The 23,552-nt window shown below is 35.4% G+C and overlaps 2 protein-coding genes across 4 annotated transcripts; one reads left to right on the forward strand and one right to left on the reverse strand.

Moving 5' to 3' along the window:
- Positions 1 to 894: 894 nt before the first annotated feature.
- Positions 895 to 12,279, reverse strand: LOC113094596 (prolyl 4-hydroxylase subunit alpha-1-like). 3 transcript variants are annotated; one of them, XM_026260194.1, is made up of 15 exons: positions 12,118 to 12,279; positions 9,803 to 9,879; positions 9,512 to 9,608; positions 9,250 to 9,401; positions 8,315 to 8,452; positions 7,578 to 7,817; positions 5,683 to 5,894; positions 5,416 to 5,592; positions 4,074 to 4,144; positions 2,713 to 2,812; positions 2,527 to 2,580; positions 2,101 to 2,166; positions 1,823 to 1,891; positions 1,638 to 1,734; positions 895 to 1,514 (listed from the first exon to the last, which is right to left on the reverse strand). In XM_026260194.1, exons 2-15 carry the CDS (start codon positions 9,876 to 9,878, stop codon positions 1,444 to 1,446), a joined length of 1,620 nt encoding a protein of 539 aa, XP_026115979.1. In that variant the 5' UTR covers position 9,879; positions 12,118 to 12,279; the 3' UTR covers positions 895 to 1,443. The 3 variants fall into 3 exon arrangements, with proteins under 3 accessions (XP_026115979.1, XP_026115978.1, XP_026115980.1); XM_026260193.1 differs by lacking the exon at positions 4,074 to 4,144 and adding an exon at positions 5,059 to 5,129; XM_026260195.1 differs by lacking the exon at positions 4,074 to 4,144 and adding an exon at positions 5,059 to 5,129 and having other exon boundaries at positions 9,803 to 9,882; positions 12,129 to 12,257.
- A 4,975-nt stretch (positions 12,280 to 17,254) lies between these two features.
- On the forward strand, positions 17,255 to 23,363 carry LOC113094597 (uncharacterized). The gene is made up of 6 exons (XM_026260196.1): positions 17,255 to 17,460; positions 17,707 to 17,779; positions 17,912 to 18,056; positions 18,304 to 18,511; positions 21,251 to 21,548; positions 21,991 to 23,363. The coding sequence occupies exons 3-6, from the start codon at positions 18,025 to 18,027 to the stop codon at positions 22,377 to 22,379; spliced, it is 927 nt and encodes a 308-aa protein (XP_026115981.1). The 5' UTR covers positions 17,255 to 17,460; positions 17,707 to 17,779; positions 17,912 to 18,024; the 3' UTR covers positions 22,380 to 23,363.
- Positions 23,364 to 23,552: the final 189 nt, after the last annotated feature.

Raw genomic sequence — 23,552 nt, forward strand, 5'->3', positions numbered from 1 at the left:
CCTAAACTCAAAATATTCCCTGACAGCAACAAGTGTCGGCCCAGATCTGGCCCACATGAATTTCGCTGGCCAGATGTAGGCTGGATCTGGGCCAACACTATGTTGCTGTCTGGGAACATATACTATAACTCACACAGACAAATCTTTTCAAATTAAAGTAAATAAATAAGAAAAAAGCAAGCTTCAAGCTTTTGTGTGTGTGTGTTCTCTTAAAAAGTTAATTTTAGGTATGAATAATTTATGCTGTCATTTCATAGATCAAAGTCACTTTAAAAAGTGTTTATATAGGGCAGGCTCTGGTAATACACATGTTTTACCTTTTGATATTCAAACCCAATGAGGTCTGCCTGGAAATAAAGAGCTAATGGCAGTTGCTTGAACGGTGTTGTGTAATATTCAGTTCCTTTGAAAAACTGAATATTACTTTAACTTAGCAAAAGAGTTCCAATTTTACAATCAAGCCAATGCAGAAAATGTCTCTTTTCACCGGTTGAACAGGAAATTGGACTACACCATTGCAGTAAGAATGGGGGAGCGGGGGGAAATCTCAAATTATGCTGGAGAATGTGTATTTTAATATGTGTATGTTTACCTTTACACAAATGAAATTCATGCAGCTCAAGTGATGCTCATTAAAGCAAAAGGGGAAAATACCACATTTTTCATTCAACTTTTAACCTAAATTGTTATGCTGATAATACAATTTGCAATAGGAGATTCCTTATTCAGTCAGACATACCTGTTACTGTATTCTGCTTGAAAATCAATCTCAGAATAACTTCAAGAATGGCCAGTCAACAGCATTTTTCTCCAGACCATCTTGCATCGTTCTTAAATGTGCTCACACATATCATGATTACTTATAAACTGAGGCAAACTAAAGACAACCGAGACTGAGAGCATAGAATTTATTTCTGTAGAAAACTATCACACATCCATACGCACGAGTACAACAACAACAAAAAAAAGATGAAAAAAGACAACAAATACAAATTAAAGTTGTTCGCACTGGCCTCAGGAATAAAGAAAATACTCTTTGGTACTTTTGTAGTTGTTTCAGGGATTTGTAAAACATATTTTTGTAACAGATCTTTTGGTCTTAAAAGGTTGGTCTTGCAGTTTGCTGTGTTCCTGTAACAGTTACACGAAGGTTAATGGGTGTTCAGTGGTTTAAATGAAAGACGTAAAAAAAACTGAAGTCTGTTAAGACAAGACAGAAGTTAAAAATCAATTCTTAATAAATAAACTAAAATGGTCACGGTATGTTGCTGCCTAAAAACCTCACAACATTTCTGAGTTTAATATTGGGATAGTAGAGCACGGCAATAGAAAAACTGCATAGGCTGATGCACAGTCATTCGCTCCTTGAACAGACACTCATCCCATACTGACCAAAATTGACACCATGACACTAAACAGGGAGTAAAGGAAGAAAGGAATTTATCATTCATCCTCTGAGATTTCACAGGGCCGTCTGAATTCTTGACCTCGTTCATGTATCCATTTGTTTGATACTGGAGGAAAAGAATAAAAGAAGTAAGTTACAGATGTTGTCAGCCAAGCATTTACTTTTACATACTTGCTTCTCAGCTAATTAAGAGAATAATACATAAATGCCATATTTACTACAGACTCACCCCATTTGCTGCCTACTAATACTGGACAGGCAGCATGTCTTGTGCTGTAGTCTCCTTCTCCACTGGCAAAAAGGTTATACCAGAACACTGCTGTACCCTGAAAGATAACAACCAAAGGGAGTGAATAGTAAAATAAATCAACTAAGTTTACAAATTATGAAAATTTATTGTTAATGGTTATTCACTTTTTTAGGCCATACTGCTGCTCCGACATCTGTGAAGACTGTAGCGCCGCCTGCTGACACGTCACTCATCTGCAACATATTAAAAGTCATGATTGTACAGCATATGTATAATTTTACATTACAATTTGTAACAAGCATTTTAACAAGCATATTTAGTTATAACATCAGACATGATATAGATCATGCTGGAGACCATAAAACCGTATGATATATTATAGTAACAGTGTGTGTTGACAGTGTTATATAAAGTGTGTGCATGTGAAAAACAGGTCACTTACATAAAAGAGCCAAGTGGCGATTCGGTTTCCTGTTCCGAGTTCTTTAAAGGCATCTGGTTCATCTTTCTGTGCATATAAAAAAAACACAGTGTGAATAACAGGAGATACTACTGTTCAAAAGTTTTTAAAGATTTCTGAAAGATTGTTTTAAAAGTAAAAAAAAAAAAAAAAGCTTATGCTCATCAAGTCTGCATTAATTTAATCAAAAACGTATTTATTTTTTTTAAATACTGTAGTAATCTTATATAACATTATAAATGTCTTTACTGTTACTTCTAATCAATTTAATGTGTCCTTGCTGAATCAAAATGCATTGACGCCAAACCTTTGAACAGTTTTGTATATAAACAATATAATAATGCTTTGCTGATTTAAAGGTCTGATATGCGTGGCGGTTTTATCTGTGAAAGAAGGACAGGTACTCACTCTTCCAAAGTCAAAATGAGGTTCGTACTGACCGCCAACTCCATAATTTGCAACCTTAGATGAAAAACATTGATTATGACAACATTTTCAACAAAGCAAAATTTCAATGGGTGGATTATTGTTACGTGAATGTGCCATTAAGCTTGAAGCATCTTACCGGCTGATTATGTGAAAAGCCTCTCTTACCTGCAGTTCTTCTGCCGTGTCCATCTCCAGGCCAGTTATATCCTCGATACGCTGGTTAATCTTTTCAATCGTAGAATGCTCATATGCAGACAGCCAAGCGCTGGAATGAGGAAAATGAGTGAAGTTGAAAAAGAAAATTAAACATTAAAATGACATTTTATATAATAGACCAAACACATGCCACAACATGCACATGAATCATTTTCAGACGTTTTTACATCATGTCTGTGGTGAAAAGATCTTTAACGTGCAATAAAATGTTTTAACTGATTTGATTTAGTTCTGAATGTGAAAATGTTCGATTGTGGAAACGGACAAACAGGTGAAGAGTGGAAAACGGTATTAAAAACAGGAGACAGCAGTCAGCAAAATTAGTTCACTCTTTATGAATATCATAGTAAAGGAAATCAGCAACAGTGAATTCATTCAAGAGAGTGAGAGAGAGAGAGAGAGAGAGAGAGAGAGAGAAAGAGAGAGACCCCTCGGCTATTGTACAGTAAATCAGCAAAAACATTAAACTTAAGCATGTTTTCCCCAAGAAGTCATTGCTAACTGATACCTACAACACTGATTAAATAAAACAATTAATACAGTAATACTGTGAAATATGAATACAATTTAAAACAAATGTTTTCTATTTTAATAGATTTAAAAATGCTATTTATTTCTTTAATGGCATTGCTGAATTTCCAGCAGTCATTACTCCAGTCGTCAGTCACATGATCGATCAGAAATCATTCTAATATACTGATTTGGTGAACCAGAATTAATTTGAAACAGAACATTATAAATAAACATTTACTATCACTTTTTTTCAATTTAATGTGTCCTTGCTGAATAAAAGGATTTAAAAAAATGTGAAAGGAAGCTTTGAGTATTCCAGCGACTCCACCCTGTCTGCCCATGCTGAGACGTGAGTTCTCAAACATACACACTCATAATAACTAGGAGAAGTTAAACCACTCTGGTGTGGGTGGAAATGCAAGTGAGACAACAGAACTATGTATAGCTCTATTAAAAAATATATTTTAGGTCACAGACTCCAGGGGCTTGTCAAGCAGAAACTCAAGGTGCTGTGCTGTACGTGTGCATCCACAATTATTTATTTATCGATTCTCAAATATTTCAAATAGTCAAAATATGAACGGGAGTGTAGTAGAGGAAAGACTCCAACATCTGTTGCCTGTGAAAGTGGGCAACCAAACCTTCTACGGCTAATTTACAGCCAACTGAAGGTTGGGTTTTTTGGGCTTAATCCAGTTTCCGAACACAGTATGAATTTAAGGGGGCTCTCTAGAGATGATGAAGATGATTATGATTTTGGATAGGATGTTTTGACCTATTACCTTTTGATCCCTTACCTCTTGGAGACTCTGTATTGGGCAGTGGTCAGTTTTCCCGTAATGGGATCGTGCACAGTTGCTCGCTTTAGCTATTCACCATTACACAAAGTAAAGAGGAAACAGAGAGAGCAAAGGTTGGAAGAGGAGCAAGAACACACAAAAACATGGACAAGGAAAATGCAAATAAAAAGAATGAAGAGAAGAGAAGAGAATGGGAGAGGGAGAGAGAAAGAGAAAGAGAGGTCACATTAATGTCATTTTCGGAACTGATTAAGCTATATAAAGAGCAGGGACAGAACTGTACACCAGCAACGATGCCAAATTCTAAATCAGTTTTGACTCCTCAAGTCATATTTATTAGCATAAATGAATAAGAGTTACTAAATCCTAAACTTTCAAATTGTAATTTCACATCGCTCTGTCCCTGTTCAAGCCCTCTGCACAGACCACATGACAACGACTGCAAGAAAAAGTAACAAAGTAGAGAATTTCTTACTCTTTCTTTCTTTTATCCAGCACCATATGACAAGAAGACAGCAAAGCAGGGCGGACAACTCCTCAGCATGAAAGCAATATCTAGTGCGTGTGTTTACAAAAATACAGTCACAGCTAGTGCCTGTTAACATGATATGAAATATTTTAGAGTTTAGATTTCAGTATGCTATTAATGATACTTTTAAAGAAAATTAAATATAATTTTATTGATTTCTCATTTAAAAACTGGATGGATGCAAATTTTATTAGTGATTAACTGAAATGTTTTAGATTCCAAATTTCAGTACGCTATTAAACAATACTTTTAAAGAAAATAATTTTACGTTTAAAACTTTTTTTTTTGTTATCTAATATAAATTTTAATAGCAATTAGTTGAGCAATTGTGATCTAGGATTTACTATGTTTTACATTGTTTCTGCTAAGGAGTTCTCAGATTCTGAGGGTCGGATAGGACACGACGGTTCCTTTTGCTGGAGGAGTTCTAGACTCGCACAGTGACTGCCTTACCTCTTACTGATCCTGTAGGGGGCGGTCTCAAGCACGCCCGTGGTGGGATTGGATATAGTAGCCCTACGGAGCTGAGGAGCCAGATAAGAATTATACAGGCTCCTCTAAACCATTTTCAACCCTCACTCATATTTACAAAACCCCTACAGTAGACCCTAAAACTCTAAATAGGATTTTAGGTTGTTGAGATTCATATATGTAAGACACTGTCTAAGAAAATTATAATCAAAAATGTATAATATGCATCTACAATTTTTTTGTAAATGTCATTATTTGAATTTTAAATAGAAAAACTCAAATTAATTTAAATAAAAAATAAATTTAAAAAACAGCATAACCTGAGAAAGCACAACTCACTCTGGGTTTTGCCAACTCCTTCACTGTCTTGATCTCACTGTCAGAGATGATGTCATGATAGCGAACGATATGTGGGCGGTCCCATTCATCTTCTTGCTTCACTGGAGACAAAAGCAACTGCGGATTGCGGTTGTTGTCAAAGTAGCGGCAAAACAGTCGACTCTGTCTGCGGGGTGTCTGCGAGTAAAAAAAGCGAAAGAAAAAAATCAGCGAGAATTTAAAACATGTGAAGAGTAAAACAAAACATGTTTTAAAACTTCTGCTCACCAGTTTGATTCCCTCTCCTCGGCACAGCATTTCATATTTCTTCCTCTCTGGCAGAGGGTCTTTGGACCGTTTCCTCTGAGCGTCACGTTTGTCCAGCACTTTCTTCTCTTTTTTTATATCTTCCTGTTCCTTCTCGGACTCTGGCTTTCTCTGCTTCTCCAGCTGGAACTCAAAGTACTTTAGGTTCCCATTGGCCCTCTGGTGATTCGGGTCTGAGATTCACACACACACAAAAGCAATTACAAGTTTTTTACAAGGAAAAAAATATATATTTTTATATATTTTATATTATATATATATATTTTATATATATTTTTTTTTCAGTCATCATTTCCATGTCATGAAAGTCCCTTTAGGGCAAGTTAGTTCAAACTATAGTAATAATCACCCCAGGCAAGGTTATTTCCTATGTAGGCAATAGCCACAGGTCATTTGTGCATTAATCTTTGCCATGTTTCATTTAGATGGCCAGGGCTATGTGCTGTATTAACAAAAACATAAATGGCATTAATAAAAACAATCTAATGACCGCAATATAGCGTAGCTTGTCAGTGATCTATGGCTCTGTGTATTAAATGCATCTGAATAATTTCCATCTGAAAGCACGTGATGGAGATTTACCGGTACTATTAATCACAGAATCGGCTTTACTGACAAGATGCGCATTAAAATCACATGTGATTTAGTGTGCACCCCTTGTTTGTTGATCACAAAGTACAAAGTAGATTAGGAAAACTACGATGCCAGGTGTATTTAAAGCGTCGTAATTACTGTCTGGAGTGTGTGGAGTGGTGCGCTGTGATTGGTTAAGAGGATATATCGCATTCTGCTAAAAAGGGAGACTGGCATTTGGAGAAAACATGACCTAATAACTCCCCAAATATCACATTTTATGTAAAATTAAAAGTTAACTATTAAATACAAACCAGATATAATACTGATTTTGGTGGAAACACTATTTTTTTAAATGGCGTTTATCGCGTTTTGGAACCAAACTCTTCTGGCCGTTCCCTACAAGCCAATAATAATTTAACTAAACAGATCAAAAATAAACATTAAAAGTAAAACTCATTTTAAATTAGTGTTAAATGCTACATTTTAAATGCTATAGACATGAGAGCGTTATAATAATCTATAAAATAAAACATTAATATTTATTTTAAGATTTTCTAAAGATTACATTTGGCCAGTTCTGTTATTTTAAACTATAAAAGTGTTACCTAAAACAAAAAATATATTAAAAAAAATGCATTAAAACATGAAATAAATATAAATATTACAAGAATAACTTTTTAAAAAAGAAAAGAAAGGAAAATTTGAAATGCTGCCCTGACAACTAACTGAAATAAATAAGTTTAAGTACAAACATTCTAAAATGAAAAGGAATAAAAAAATGAATATATAATAAAATAACAAAAGCATTCGTAAGTCTACTGCACTTTCGGAATTCTGTATTTTCTTTTTCTGCTTGTTTGTGAGTTTTGTTACATCTATATATATATATATATTATTTTATTATTCTTTTAAAATTAATAGTGTACATATTTGGTTAAAATCGATTCCCTATTTTCATTTTCGAAACTTTTTTTGGTTGGTCTGATCGACATAGAAGTATGTCCAAAATAAGAAGTTTAACCAGAAAACATCAAGTAAGCAAGTCTGCCAGTGTTGTTCTGACCAATGGAAAGTTTTACAATAAATGGCACTACTAATGGTGATTAAATCTAACAATCGCAAAGATAGCTCGGATCACGTCAAACCATGCAAATTACTATTATTGTTATACTTTGTTCTCATATTTCAACATCAACATTATTTTGAACACTGATTGGTTATGTACTTGCTCAGTAATTGATTTTGGATCATTTTTAACCAAAAAAAAAAGTTTTTTTCACCTAGTTTCAGCATCCTCTTGGTGAGCTCGAGGGCTCGCTCTAGTTCGCCCTGCTGGTAGATGGCATAACTGAGGTAGTCCATGACTGTGACCTTGTCTATGGTGGATTCCTCCCCTTCATCCAGCTGTGTGAGGGCCTGAGCCATCCAGAGCTCTGTGTGATAATAATCTGCCTCAGAGTAAGCAATCTTGCCCAGCTCAAAGCAGTCTGCCACTGTCATCCGGCTCTTGTGCACAACACCTGAGGTCACACATATGAAAACACACATATGAAAACAAATGGTTCAAGAATTAAATATTCACTTTCTTTGTTCTAACTATAATGAAACTAATATGATTATAATGATATTTTTAAGAGGTCTATTTCACTGCTGTCCCAAATGACCGCCTTCTCAAATGTCAATCAACCATTATGCTACAAGTAGGGTTACTTTTCTAAATAACCATCTGTGGATACACATTTAAAACAAACATTTCTTTCAGGTGTAAACAAGATGGATTGTAACAACTGGCCACTGGCGTTTTCATATATACATATTTTATTTAAATGGCACAGGTTTTATCACTATATCCCATAGGAACTTTACAAAGATTTTCAAAGAGATATCTACGCCACTTATCACAGACATAGCATGTTGCTTCTCATAGAGTTCACACAGACTGTAATAACGTGATGTACTTGATAAAGAAATGCACGGTCTGGAATGCATAAACACACAGACATGTACGATTGCTCACCAGGCAGGTCTCCATTAGAGATGGTGTTGGCAGACAGCTGGTATGTGTCCTGTAATCTAAGCAAAGCTTTGGCTGCTCCTGTCTGGTCCTCATCTGTTGGGAAAAACTGTCTCTGGACGGTCAGATTAGAAATAAACCCTACAAAAGAAAACAAACAGGGAAGAGAGGCTTGTTATCTTGGGGATAAAAAGGTTAGATATCCAAAGCGACCTATTCAGGCTAACATTTTTTACATGTGAATCAAACTCACAACCTTTTGCGCTGCTAACGCAATGCTCTATCACTGAGCCACAGGAAATCTATACATAAAACATGTATCGATGAAGACTAGTGACGGATTTTCCATCACAGGAATAAATTACATTTTAAAGTATATTCAAATGAAAAACAGTTAATTAATAAAACAACAACAACAAACAAAAAACACTTAAATCGTACCATCGTTATTATAAATAAATATTGTTATTTCTGCTATAAATTCAACCTGAAAATGTTATATAGATATTTCCTGTCATGTGGATGGGGACAATTGATGGATACAAAACGAAATGAAACAGTCATTGTTTAGTAAATTAACAATAAGTCAAATATCAGCACATGAATAGCTTAACATCATGTAACATTTTGAGTCTTTCTATGGTATTTCTGAATACTCCATTCTGATTGGCTGGCAGGTATGCATTAAAATTGTTTAATTCACAGGTACTTCCAAGTCAGTTTAAACACCATTCTTTATTAATGTGCTACTTTAATTGACACACACAAACGCACACACACATCACTCGCACAAAGAGATAAAGAGAGAGCGAGAGAGAGAGAGAGATCGGAAACATTCAGGTGTAGCCCAACATAAAAATAAATATCTTTTTAAAAGAGATTTATAATATAATTCTACCCATCACTAATTACTATGTCAGGTTTTCATTGTCACTAACCATTGGCAGTGTCTTTCAGCACCAGGCTCTCCAGATCAGCCCACTCACTGTTGAGTCGTTTCATCAGCTTAAAGGCATTGACCGGGTGTCCCAGGTATCCCTCAGGGTCCTGCGTGGCTGTGATTGTCAGTGAGTCCAGTTTGTCTGCCCAGCTGTTGCCGGAAAAGAAGCAGAATATTCACCAGCTGTCTAGTTATTTATGAGTCAAAAGACAATCTCAACTACCCAAGCAGACAGACATGTTGAACGTGCATTTACTCACTCTTTGACCTGCTCTAGTCTATTTTCCTCTTGTCTGATGTATTCTTTAAGTGATGTCACCAGGTCCTTCTCTGTGTACAGTAGGTCTGTCATCTGACCTACAAGTCAAAAAGTCAAATTCAATATTTTTCTGAATGCTTTATACATATATGTAGCTTGCAAAATAAAAAATAAAAAACAATCAATGCTATCTTTGAATGACCCCTAGCATTTCCTGCAAGTTTCGTATGTTTGGCATGATATATAGCCTAATGGATACAATACAGAACAAAACCATGGAAGATCAACTCACCTATAGAAGTGAAGAAGTCATTGTGGGCATACAGGGAATGGAAGAGGAAACTCAACAGGAACCAACACAAAGCCATCCTGAGAGAAACAGAGAGTGTCATATGGGATGCATCAATGCATCTTCCTGATGATGTCAAGAAAGAAAAATAATAATCTTCGTTTTTAGGTGTTAACACAATCAGATACGACAGCCAACTCTCAGGGCAAGGACAATGCATTACTGAACCAACTAAGACACTGAAAATACATTGATAAATTTGGTTTTGGTTTCCATAACCCCCAGTGCACACCCATTTGGATACACATGGCTGCAGAGTGGACACTGCTGGATCAGAATTTTGGCACAAAGGCGGAATCCAGAGGGCAAACAAAGAGCACCACACCAGGCCTGTGGGAAAATCCCTTTTGTGTGCTTAAGCCAGTGTGAACATGTATAAACAAGATGTCACATTTGTTTGTTAAAAAGGACAACTACAGCGACCAGGGGAAAGCCTCGGGGCAAAGGGAATGCCTCATTAGACAAATATCCTGATTAAACTTACACACACTGAGAGATCCACACAAAGCTGTTACAAACAAAATCATAAGCACATCTTGTATTATCAGTTAAAAATGTGCATCTTAAATGTATATCAGAGTTTAATATTTTGCAGATGTGTCATGGTATGCAAAAAGCACCTGACACATAACAATATGCAGAGGTTTTGCACTTAAGGGACCTGCTCTGCTGTGCTTGCTCATGTGATCTGTAGAAGGAACCTGTCTGAACCAGCAGGCATCTTACATGAACTACTGGTGATGCCACATGTCAAAATAAGATGAAGGGTTCAAGATCATCATGAAGGATACAATGTAGCATGTGAACTCGCATGCCTCAACATAGAGAAGAAAGATCTACATAGAAATTAAAATCTTAAATCAAATAATTGACTTTCAAAGGTAACATCTAGCATTAGAACATTGTCAACTTTCTTAACTATTCAAAGAGATCAAGGGAATTCAAGTCAGAACTAATTCCCAGAATACTCCTCTCTAAACCTCATAAACCTAAACCTAAAATAAAAAAAAACACACACACCTTAAACCTAATCTTAAGAAAATTTGTGATTTCAATCATGTTTTGCAATTACAACTTTTCAGATTTTTTTTTTTACTTTCATCTAATCAAATATATTGCTGATAGCCTAATTCATTATTGTTTCCTGTGTCCCTTAATATCACTTTCTATGCTACTATAACTATCCTGTTAATCTTTTGTAATATCCTTTTAACCAAAAGCCAGGTTGAAACAAGTATTAGCAGTGTTTTTGATGAATTGTCAATGATCAATATCATCACAATATCAAAGTGAGTTCTCACTCACTGTCAGTTCTCAAGCAATGGCTAACTTTAATTTTTCATCCCCATCCTTTTAGACACCATTTACAGTTTTGCCCATAGGCCTATTTGTCTAACATATCTTCTTATAGAAATATTTACTTGGATTACAGCACTATTCATTAATTTCTTACAATTTACATACACTAGTTCAAAAGGTCCCGCATAATTCCAGGACAGACCCGAGTGGAGTGCGTGAGCTCGTGAGGGTCCAGTATGGAAGCCGACCGCAGTTCATTGGGTGTAGAGCCACGGAACTGCCACGTCTTCGCCCCGCCCCCTCGAAAACTCGAGAAGAACCGGACTGCAAGCTCTTCAAAGTTAACAGATAAGCTAACAGATGCCAAAAGAAAAGACATTTAAAAAAATCTGTGCAGTAGTCTAGATGGGACTGAACACGGAATACTCTACTCACTGCAGCATCGTGTCTGTCCACGAAACGTGCTTGACGCAGAGAAACACTGTAACGTTTTTGTAACATTATTTCGCAATTTACAATGCTGCAAATAATGTAATGTTCGTTTGCCTTGTCCAGTTCCGCTTTAGAGCACATACTTATTCTTCATAAGAAAAAACTAAATAAATAAAAACTTGGAAAAGCTTGTCACGTATGAAAAACTAAATCCGAAGTCTAACATCTATTCGCTTGAAGAGCATGAAACTATTTTTTCCTAAAGATTCAATCACTATTGTGACTGTATTACTGTGTACTTTGAAGAATGAGTGCAAGATAAACTTGTGCACGTGAGCCATATTTTCAACTGTTTTTCAACTGTTTTAGATATCAATTTTATCAAAGGAAGTTGTTATGTTTGTATTGCTGGTATCAACTTCCATTTGCTGTACCGATGGGGAAAAAAAGCATTGCAACAATGAATATTTTAACAATAAACCAAACGAAATTTCCTGAAAGAGGTTGAAAAGTAAATATCCTCTTACCTTTCAGGCTGTCACCGCGCGCAGAGAAACAGTGAATCGATCCAGATGTTGCTCTAGAGATGCTGATGAGATGGGGAGCTCAGCATGGATAAAGAACTGTGCTGTGTTTACGATGCTTGTGGTGTGCAGCTAGGCTTTATCGATCTGAGAGGCTGCTCTTCTTCTCGCCCTCTGGCGGAGGGGATTCCGCTACGTGCAGACTCTCACACACTCTTCCTAACTCATGGAACCAGGAGGAATTAAACTGCGCATGCGCCTGGTACAGTTCCTACTTCACATTCCATAAGGGCCATCCTTATGATGTGGTACTTGATACAGCTGGGGGTGTAAAAGTTTTACAGAGTTTGGATGCACATTTATTTAGTTTGTACTAATAATAGTTTGTACTGACATTGTATCTACTAAAATTATCCAACATATAGATTTAATAATAATAATACTACTTATGTAGAATCCATTATGCATCCTTCATTAAAGAAATAGTTCACCCCAAGATCTTATGGATAGAGAACTCAGCTTGTGGATTACTTACATTAATTGAACGTGAATTATTGTGGTGTTTTTATATCTCTTTCTGACAGCACCCATTCACTGCAGAGGATCAAGTGAGCAATGATCTAATGCTAAATTCCCCCAACATATTGGATGGCCTGAAGGGGAGTACATTTTCTGAAAATTATTTCTAGGTAAACCATGCCATTATGTGTCAATAAAGGTTGCATATTTTATGCTCTAATTTCACTTTTAGGTATTACTCATTTTATCTTTTGTATTTCATAGCTCTGTGTTGCATAATGAATATGCAGTAAAAAAAAAATGGAAAGCCTTTTTTTATTTTTTTTTACTTCCAGATGGATTTTTTTTTCTGTGCAAAAAAAAGGATTCGATGCTTCTTTCTCTTTCTCCTCTAACACTCTGTCTTTCTCTGTTGCTTCCTCTCATTTTGATTTCTAACAACTGTCTGAGATTTATTATTGTGAGTTAAATAAAGTGGCAGCTGCTATCTATCTTTAAAGTTATTTCCCTCTGATTTCAATTCTGAATGCAACCTTTGTTTTACAAATTAACATTGAGCTATAAAAGATTTAAAGTACTTTTTCTGTTTTGTTTGTGAAACCATGGCATAATAGAGACATTAAGATTTTTTAAAGAAAAATATTAAGCATTTCAAAATAAAAAAAAAATGCAAATGCTTTTTAAATGCTCATTTACAAAATAAAAATAATAAGAAATATTTTAACACAATCCTTTGAGAGTTGTCTTCGGTATTTTTTTCGTCAATTAGTATTTATTTTTTCTATCCATTATGATGTCTTGTAATGCTCTGTCACCCCAACACTAGCCAAACATCCAAACATCTGGCTCTTCTACGAAAAAGAATTTGGCATTATCCTGTGAGTTTCCAAACTTTTCTTCCTCAGTGTAAATCTTTAAGGGCAGAAAAAGGTCCAACACTGCAGACTGCAGCTGTTCTGTGCAGTTTGTGTTTTCTCCACTGATTCAAACTTGTTTTTTAGTTACTTTATTGCCTTTTTGTCAATAGATCTCTCTCCTATATTGGAAGAAGCTTAAAAACAAAACATTTATATCATTACAAACCTAATCTGGACACAAATTTTGTCACCTTTAGTCCCTCATCCTAAAATTAAAAAAGGCATAATTTTTGCACCCATTTAAACAGTGAAATCACATCAAAAACAATTACTTTTTTGCTTTTTACCCCCTCCTCCTACTTGAACGTTAATCTTGCTAGTTTTGAACAAATATGAAAAATAGCATTTGTATAATGATATTTGTCTTATTTCTTTGGCTTATGATAAAATATATTCTCTAGTATTCCCTGATATATTCTATTTTACGTTTTCCATTCTTATTGGAATAAGGCCATCCACAAATGCCCATTTGTGTCAGATTAATGGATGTTTGTCTTTAAGTCATCATATGATGAACAAAGCTTTTCTTCAGTCTGTCAAATAATTTTTCTGGTGCTCCCCGCAAAGCCTCAGCAATGAACCGAGAAGCTTCTGGAAAGGTCTGCCGAAGATCCTGCTGTGTGTCATCACTTAGCCGAAGCCAAAGATAGCTTAAAACAGCCGGAAAGGCATCTGAGATTTCAGCTGTGGCACTGACCACATGTGTGATGTGGAGGTTTTTGTTGATAGGATAGTCATGTGCTTGTGAGGCAGAGCCCTGGTACAGCGCCCCCTGCAGGATTTCAGAGGGATAGATGGTGAGGGAGCGACGCTCTGACTCCAGGAGAACCATTATTGTATTTCATTATTTTATAATTATACATTATTGTAACATTATTTTCATTGTTGTAAATAATACTAAGTTATTTTTATTATTAAATCTAATAAAACTGCCCAATCAACATAATTATAATAATTAAGATAAACAAAATAATAAATATAAATAATATAAATAGTTTTATTATATTTACATAAACATACCTTTTATAATAATCATTTAATTTGTAATAATAGGCTAATAATATTAATAATAATAATTTAGTAAAATGTCTAAAGTGGACTATCAAAATAAGGTGTTACCTATTACACATATTGTCATTTATTTGACATATTATAAATTGTATTTATAAATAATATTTTTATATTAATTTACACACACACACACACACACACACACACTAGTTAGTTACCATTAAACTTAAAAAACAGAAGCACTCACAGTCCTTTCACTGAATGTGTGTTTATGTGCATCACTGTTACCTCTCTGCAGAGCCGCAGTCCAGTATAATAGGGATCATGCAGTGAAGAATGGCCGCTTCAGCATTCAGGAGGTTGTACACCTGCTGTGGGGTCACATAACCTCTTTCTATATTTGCATTTTCTTGAAGTGCAGGAATCATAAGCTTTCACACAAAAACATAAAAACATTAGAAATTTAGCAATTGATGTGTAAACACTCTATATGTAATCAGCAGTTACACACAGTCATTCAGGATCCAAAGCGCTCTCTCTGTCTCTCTCTCTTCTATGGGCCCAAAGGTAAGAGAGAGAATGCAACTATCCTGATACACACACTCAAACCAGCACCATGCAAAATATACACTGCCTACAGCATTTCTCTGCTCTGATACATCCAAAATCTACCAAAAAAAGTCAGGAAAGTGTGTAGATTTTTACATCCCTGTGTTTGTTAAATCGTTCTGCGCATGTCACCGTGTCAATAATTTTTCTTTCCATTCTATTCTCTCCCTCCCTCTTTGTCAGGTCCTTATTTTAGTGGGTTGCCGGGGTAAGGCGGGACAGTAAAGTGCTCTACATGAGCAGGGGGTGAGCTGGCCATGACAGGTCAGTGTCACACGCAGACACTTAGGAATAAAAGTCAAATAACAAAATGCATACATATTTTTAATATAATACAAATAGTTTCTTTATCTAAACAAACCAAACCTTTTTTTTCTGGGCGAAATTTAGCTACTGGTCAAAGGAGTGTAATAATTATGAATTTTTAAATGTTGCTTTCCAAAGCTTCATTCATTTGATAAAAAATGCAAAGACAACAGAAATTTAAAATAGTAAAATACAACTAAAAATTTTAATATATTTTAAAATGTAATTTATTCCTGTGCAAAGTTACATTTTCAGCAGCCATTACTTTATACTTCAGTGTCACACGATCCTACAGAAATCATTCTAATATGCTGATTTGGTGCCCAAGAAGCAGTTCTGATTATTATCAATGTTGAAAACAGTGCTGCTTAATTTTTGGGCAGGCGGGGGGGATCATGATACAATACCATTCAAAAGTTTGGGCTAAATAAGCTTTAAAAAACAGTAACACTCAAGACATTTGTAATGTCACAAAAGATTGCGATCTCAAAAATGCTGTTCTTTTGAACTTTCTATTCATCAAGGAATGCGTCACCGTTTACAAAAAAATATTAAGCAGCATGAATCAGTTTTCAACATTGATCATAATCAGAACCATTATTAATATTTAAACACCAACAATAATTTGATAATAATTGAGCACTAAATCAGAATATTAGAATGATTTCTGAAGGATCAAAAAGTCCTGACAATTCAGCTTTCCCATCACAGGAATAAATTACTTTTAAAATAGTAAACAGTTCTTTTTAAATTCTAATAATATTTTATTGTATTTTTGATCAAATAAATTAAGCCTCTGTGACCATAAGATAATTCTTTACAAAAACATCACAGTAATTAAATTTATGCATTTTAGCAGACGCTTTTATCCAAAGTGACTTACATCGCATTCAGGCTAACAATTTTCTCCTAACATCTGTTCCCTAGGATTCAAAACCCCCAACCTTGCGCTTGCTAAACCACTTAATCTAGAGGAAAACTATGTTATTAATTATTTTCTAATTGGTAGTGTATTGCTAGCTACAAAATACTATCTCATACAGCCCGAATGGAACCATTTCTTTTTTTCTAGAATATTTGGAATGACATAAGGGTGAGTAAATAATGACTTAGGGTGAATGTCCTTTCATTTATTGACCCACCATCACTATGCCATTCCATAATAGCCTACGATGATGTCACCATATCGATATGTTCTCACTGATATTTATATTATTATTAATATATTATATATTAATAAGTACTGGGTTGTGGGATTCTCACACACCTGTATATAATGTGCTTGTTTTTCCACATTTATTCATTTATTCTGTGGATCCAGCTGCTAGCCTCAAAAAAGCCCTCATGTTTAAATGTTTGTCCTTTTATTAGTAATTAATCATAGACCTAATGGATGTTTTATTTACTCTGTTATAATGCATTCATTTGATCATAGTTCAAACGGAAGCCATATTAACTTTCAAGCATAACATAAAATTTCAGTAAACCAATACATTTTGGAGGTTCCAGAGCATTTTAGAAATCGCTTGTATTCTCCTACTACACAATATATTTTAACACGCTTAAAACATTAAAATTGTTAATCACCAGCTTGGTTAATTTTGTGTGTGTTTGGTACACAACCTGATAACCGCTTCGGCAATGAAAAAATATTTACCAAACAACGTGATGCGCGTTCATGCTGCGACGTGACATATTCAATCATTAACTCCGCTTGTCCTCCAGAGTCTTATCTCAGGTACAAAAATATACACTGACTGCGCTCAATAGACGAGAGAGAGGGGAAACGGAAGGACTAAATCCAGGATAAACGGGTGAGAAAACACCTCTCACCGACGACAGTCAGGTCAAATAATTCGTATTTTTAAATTCTCAGGGTGAGCGGGGTCAAAGTTCACTCGTGCGTGTCCCTCATGAGAGACTTAACAGGTTTCAGTCAGTCAGTCCGTGGAGGAATAACAAGATCTCATGACGATAGAACGATGTGAGTTGGTCTATCTTATCGTTTTGATATTTTATTTTTATTTTACTTGTTTTTATTTTATTTTACTATTTTGTGTAGTAAAAAAATGGGTGGGAAAATAAATGATTAAAGGCTTACTTTTTTAATCATGTTTTTATAATACGTTATAATGTTCTATTCTATTATGTCTATTCTGTTATTTTCTATAAAAAGATTTTGGACTTTGTGTTTTACACATACAATACTAATTGGCATTATTTATTACAGGACAAAACAAGACATACAGCAACGTCTTTTGTGTTAATGGCTGAAATTAAGATTACACTGGGCAAAAATAATGGTCAGTGTACTCCATGATAGCCTATTTATGCTGCTTTTGATTTATTTATATATATAAAAAAACATTCTAAAATCTATATTAGAAGACTTTTGTTTGTAATAGTGTTTTTTTTTTTTTTGTGTGTGTGTGCAGGTAGTTTTACATCCGTCCTCCAAATCCTGATGCTGTAAAGGGGTTAATAAAATAATATAAAATAAAATAAACATATTCCACTCCACCGGTCCTGGGGTGGGTGGACCACTAGTATGGACCCCTGGCAAAATCTGGTGTCCAGATGGTGAGAACAAATTTATTTGAGACTGAAAGTTTTAATGACCACAAAGCTCAGTTGAAATTTATGAATATGAATACTTGCTTGTTAATGTGCTGGGAACAGTAGCCATAAATTAACATATTTATCATTAATGCTTGTGAGATTAAGCCATTATATTACTTCAGTACCTCTAATGTGATATTCTTAGATTTAGGGTTAAAACTTACTATTTAGGCTTAATCAATGTACTGTCTGTCTATGTGTGTTTCAGTTCGGCATGGTGGCAGATGCATACACCGCATGCTCTGAGAGTTTGTGTGTATGAAGTGTGTAAACCTCTGGTGCCACTTCTGCTGGTCATCGCAGCCCTGGTGGCTGTGATTGTGTATGCTCTGGCAGATAAACTACACAGTTTTGTAAGCAGGATCTTCCTTCCCCAGTATCACTATCCTTATGCGGTGCCACTTGCATTCATACAGGTACCTTGCACACAAAGCTACATCTTTATCAACTATTTGTCAGTTTTATAATATTGAACATGCAAATTTAAAGCTGCCTTATATAACTAATGATCAGAGGATTTTCCTGGCTTCTAAGACATTTGGAGTCATGGTAGAAAGCTCTGGGTACTTTAAAATAGGGTTGTTATAGTTAAAGGTGCAATGGGTGATTGTCTTCAGAAACGTTTTTTGTTATTCTTGGTTTAAAATCTCTTCAAATCCCGATAGTATTCATTAAGTTAAGAGGTCTAAATGTATTTATCTGTATTTATATATTCTGTGGAAGACTTAGGACCAACAAATTTTCATTCGGTCTGAGGACTGGAATTGGGAACTGCTGATGTAGCCTATTGCAGTGGCGAAGCTATGGGTGGGCCCAGGTGGGCAAAGGCCCATTTTCCAGCCATTCACCCAGTGAGAAGCTGGTAATTTTCCAGATGAATTTTTTTTATCACAAGATAATAATTGTAAATGTATAGTTTTACTATAACTTTATATAAGTGCTTTAAAATATATTTAACAGGAGTTTTTCATGGTCAATTACAGGCAGTTTTTAATTTCCCCTCTTCCTATGGGTGCATACAGTACCATACTTGTCAAAATAATGATTGGTCAGTTTCTGCCCCACCCACAATTATGTTAACGACGTGACGACACGCACGTTTGAAAATAGTGTTATATTTGAAAGTTGAGTTTTAAAATATTGACACAAATCTCAGTATTCAGTATTCAGTATAAATTCAGTATTTAAAAATTACATATATTTTGGGGGGGTTTCCCAAATAAAATGTAAGGCTTAGCACTGAATCCGGACTGCCTACAAATGAACCAGACCAGCGGTTGTTTAAAGCATCATATTGCCAAAAGCACATTGTTATCCTCGTGGCGCAACGGTAGCATGTCTGACTCCAGATCAGAAGGTTGTGTGTTCAAATCACGTCGGGGTCAAGCCATCACTTTGGGGAAGTTGTGGCCTAGTGGTTAGACAGTTTGACTTCTAACCCTAGGGTTGTGGGTTTGAATCTTGGGCAGGCAATACCACAATTTAGGTGCCCTTGAGCAATGCACTGAACCCCCAACTGCTCCCCAGGCATGGCAGCATAAATGGCTGCCCACTGCTCCGGTTGTGTGTTCATGGTTTGTGTGTGTTCACTGCTGTGTGTGTGCACTTCGGATGGGTTAAATTGCAGATAGGCCCCTGGCCTATTGTAGTAATGTTGTCTCTGGTATTCTGGTCTGTGAGCGTATATGCGCTCAAGGGGCGTGTGTTTGGACAGCGATTGCAGGGAGGGTGGGACGTTCGCTTTCAGTAAGCATTTTCCAAGATCTCCTACTGCACATTTAACTAAAACTAAAAACTTGAATTTTTTTTGTTACTTGAAAAAAAAAAAGTTAACTGAAATAAATATAAATTATTTTAGCTAATTGCCAAAGCAACATTAATAATTTTAATTTAGTTTAAAATTATGTATAAAATCATTAAAACTGAAAAAAATATAAAAATAAAAACTGATTTAAAATATTAATAGAAACTATAGCAGTATCGGAATGATATTATAAATAGAATCTCAATAAAATAAGACTGGTTTTAAGGTATCTAATTTAATTCAGTTATTCAGAAAAGATTAGATTTAAGGCAAAGCTTAAAAAAATATAAACTATTCTGTCATTTTCTCACAAAGAAATTTTGCAGTTTGTTTAAACTTGGAAATAAACAAACGTTTAAGATTTTAAAATGATGAAACATTATATATATTTCACTAGTATTCTCAGTCTTTGACCTCACTTTAAACATACATTTTAACCTCAAATCTTCCATTTGTCAGCCCCTGATATTCCATTTGCATCTTGAACACATAGCCAGCCATAACATTCAAACACAAACAGTAAAATGAATTCACCAGTTTAAAGTCCTCGTCATAACACACCTAATGATTATTCAGAGAGCTGCCCTGGCTTGTGCTTTACACCCTACAAACAATCTATGTACACACTGAGATATACTTAACACTGATCATATGATATATATGCACGATTCTCTTTAGAACTTTACATAATGGTCCATTTGACATAATCCTAAAATAATACAAATTGACATATCATGTTTGAATGGAAATTTTTCCACTGAATAGCAGCTTGGCTGATAGAAATATATTGTGTGACTTTAGAAAACATGGAATGTACCAGAATTTATGTATAATGTAGACGCATGTAGAAGTTGTCCGGACCGTGTATATGCTTTTTTGACCATATTAGAGCTTCCCTTTAATTTTCATGTTGTAAAACAGCAGCTTAAATTAGATTTTGAATCCCAGCTTTTCTATGCAATCTCACAATCTGCATTGGCTATACTGTATATACAAGGGAAAGAGCAGATTTGTATGCCTTTTCTCAATAATTCATTTTTGGAGTTCACTTTTTCAGTATTGCAGTGTGACAAATATTCAGTGCATTCAATGTGGTCATAAAACTGCATGTATAATAGTTATAGAGATGGTCAAATGTTGTTTAAAATAGTGTGATACAACTGTTTCTGCTTAAATGTCATGTTATCATTTATGTTTATCATTGTCCTCTGAAAGTGGTTTTCTTAGGTACACATGAAAAGTCAGTGGTATATAACTCTATGCTTATTTATGGCACTGTGCATCAAGTTTTAATCTCCAGTGTGTTTTTAGGCATGTGAACTTCCTCTTGCTTTTGCTTCCTTCCACTCAGGTATTTTTAAATCTCCTGGCACTGCTAGCTTTGCACGGTGTGGGGCTGATCCACCTGAAGCCTTTTTCACTGAGGCTGGGTGAGCGTTTGTTTGTGCCGGCGGTCTGTGGGAGCGTCCAGTGCGTTCTGGCCATATGGGCTGAAGCCTATTCCCACTCTGGCCTGTTCCCGCTAATCGCCCGTTTCCTCCCAATGGTCAGTGTGAGCTTGGGTCACCTGTTTGCACTGAGTATGCCAGGCTCCATCCATGTCTCCTGCTTTCTGACTGTGCTCACTTTTGCCTCAGTCACCATCACAGGTACACTCTTCATGTCTAATTTGATGTTACTTTCTGTCCTTTGCAACAGTCGGGTAAAAATTATCGAATATAATATATAAATGGTAATATATAAACCTTTAAAAGCAGCTGTTGTGAGCTCAGAAGTTGTTACCCAGCTTTCAGGGAACATTCTCAGAACTATGACTGATGTTCATACAAGGTTCTTTCAAAGTTATATGAATATTATTCCAGGATTGTTAATAGAATGTTTGTTAAAAGTCATCTGGTCTTTAAGAATATTCTCAAAATGTAAAAAAAAAAAAAGGAACCAACAGTGCTAAAAATGCACCCTGCTGTGAAATTTACTAGCAATTTCTAATTAAAATTTGTTTCTGCATTATTTTTTCAGTGCATGATTGCTTCAAATATCTGGGAAGAGGAATAGGCCATTTTTTTATGTCATTAATTTTTGTCTTTTCAGCATGTAAAGGACTTCATGCAATGGAGCCGCTGGAGTATGTCTTCTCTCCCCTCAGCCTTGTCCTCCACAGCCTCTCTCTTGCCTGGCTAGCCAAAGTCTCCCAAACGGAGCGAGGCCATACCTCGACCTTTGACCTTTACTACACTCTGACAGTGACACGTACCCTCTTATTAGGGTTTCTATGTGTGTTGCACCCTGATGGACCAAAGGCACTGATTCTTGGCAACTGGCACAGTCTGCTGTTTCTGGGATACATGCTCGGGATGTTACTGCTGGGTGCTGTGCAGCTTCTCTTTGTGGATTTAACAGCACTGTATTTTTCTGCTCTCCCAGCAGCCGTGCTGCATGCGACCAGAGGGCTGGTTCTACCCCTGTTCAGTCTGCTATAGGACACATAAACCAATCGGAGTGTAGATCATTCTGAAGAGGAACAGTTTATGTAGAATAACCAATCAAATACCTGATACCATGATTGATAAAAACAGTATTAGAACTTAATTTATATAGGCATGACAGCCTCATATTCACATGCTAATTATAATTAATTAATCAGGTAATACTACCAGCAAGCACTGATGTGCGACTCCTTTCTTCGCTTGCACTGAAAGTACAACACAACTAAGACACACATCCTGCAAATGGGGTGTTTTCATGAAGGCGCTGATACTTCAGTTCTGAATTAAATTATAAAGGTAAAATACAGGTTTCTCTGACAAGCTTTTTCGTAAACACTGTATTATTTTTCTATGTATCAGCTGGATGTTCTGAGAAAGAATTATAATATAAAATTATTTTTTTTTTTCTTTTTGCATAAAGAAGTGGAAGCCTTTTTGGGACCATTACAGCAATGAAAAATTGTTATGGTTGTCTATTAAAAATCAGACAGGAATATATTCATCTATAGTTAAAATTACAAACTAAAAAATAAAACATACGAGTGCCTTACAGTAATGAGAATGTAGAATGTGCTTAAGTGTCATAAAAATAATCCAAAATGCAAAAATAACCAACCTTAAAGGTCCTAAAATTGCCTAATTTTTTATGCAAAATATATATTTTTGAGGGTGAAATATGATCTAAGCATGTTCTTGACAAGCTTTGTGAAATTTACCCAAGTATGTCATTCACTTTAAAATAACCTTACATAGACCAGAGGAGCCTTCCACTGGTAAAATGCATGGTTTGTAGAAATCACAGCTATAAACTGCAATACAAGAATTTAACTTTATTACAGTAGTGATATACTGTTCAAAAAGAAAACCTGTGACTCATGTTCTTATGTAGCTCCTAATATACAGTACAACTACAGTATTATTGTTAATGTTTGGAGCAAATAAAACATATTGATGAGGCTTTCTCATGACTAAACCAAATTCCCAAGTGTTTCGGTTTTTCTTGTCATATTTTGGTATAAATGTAATTATCACATTTCCAGCACCGTTTCTTTGTGATGGAACCAGTACTTAACGCAGATACAGATCACAAAAGATCCGAAGAGCTATTTGTATTGCTACCAGCACTGGCCAAAGTCTGCCCGAATCTTGAGGTTAAAAAAGTTCAGC

This window comes from Carassius auratus, unplaced genomic scaffold (assembly GCF_003368295.1).
Source record: "Carassius auratus strain Wakin unplaced genomic scaffold, ASM336829v1 scaf_tig00215410, whole genome shotgun sequence".
NCBI classification, from domain to species: domain Eukaryota; kingdom Metazoa; phylum Chordata; class Actinopteri; order Cypriniformes; family Cyprinidae; genus Carassius; species Carassius auratus.

What these genes read in the sequence shown, in the direction of transcription:
- LOC113094596 (XM_026260194.1), bottom strand. Translation starts at nt 9,878, where the DNA reads ATGGCTTTGTGTTGGTTCCTGTTGAGTTTCCTCTTCCATTCCCTGTAT. An exon ending in AGACTAGAGCAGGTCAAAGA is followed by an intron (nt 9,402 to 9,511) that starts GTGAGTAAATGC and finishes TTCCGGCAACAG; the next exon opens with CTGGGCAGACAAACTGGACT. An exon ending in CAAGAGGATGCTGAAACTAG is followed by an intron (nt 5,895 to 7,577) that starts GTGAAAAAAACT and finishes TGTGAATCTCAG; the next exon opens with ACCCGAATCACCAGAGGGCC.
- LOC113094597 (XM_026260196.1), top strand. Translation starts at nt 18,025, where the DNA reads ATGGACCCCTGGCAAAATCTGGTGTCCAGATG. An exon ending in TGCCACTTGCATTCATACAG is followed by an intron (nt 18,512 to 21,250) that starts GTACCTTGCACA and finishes CCTTCCACTCAG; the next exon opens with GTATTTTTAAATCTCCTGGC. An exon ending in TGCCTCAGTCACCATCACAG is followed by an intron (nt 21,549 to 21,990) that starts GTACACTCTTCA and finishes TTGTCTTTTCAG; the next exon opens with CATGTAAAGGACTTCATGCA.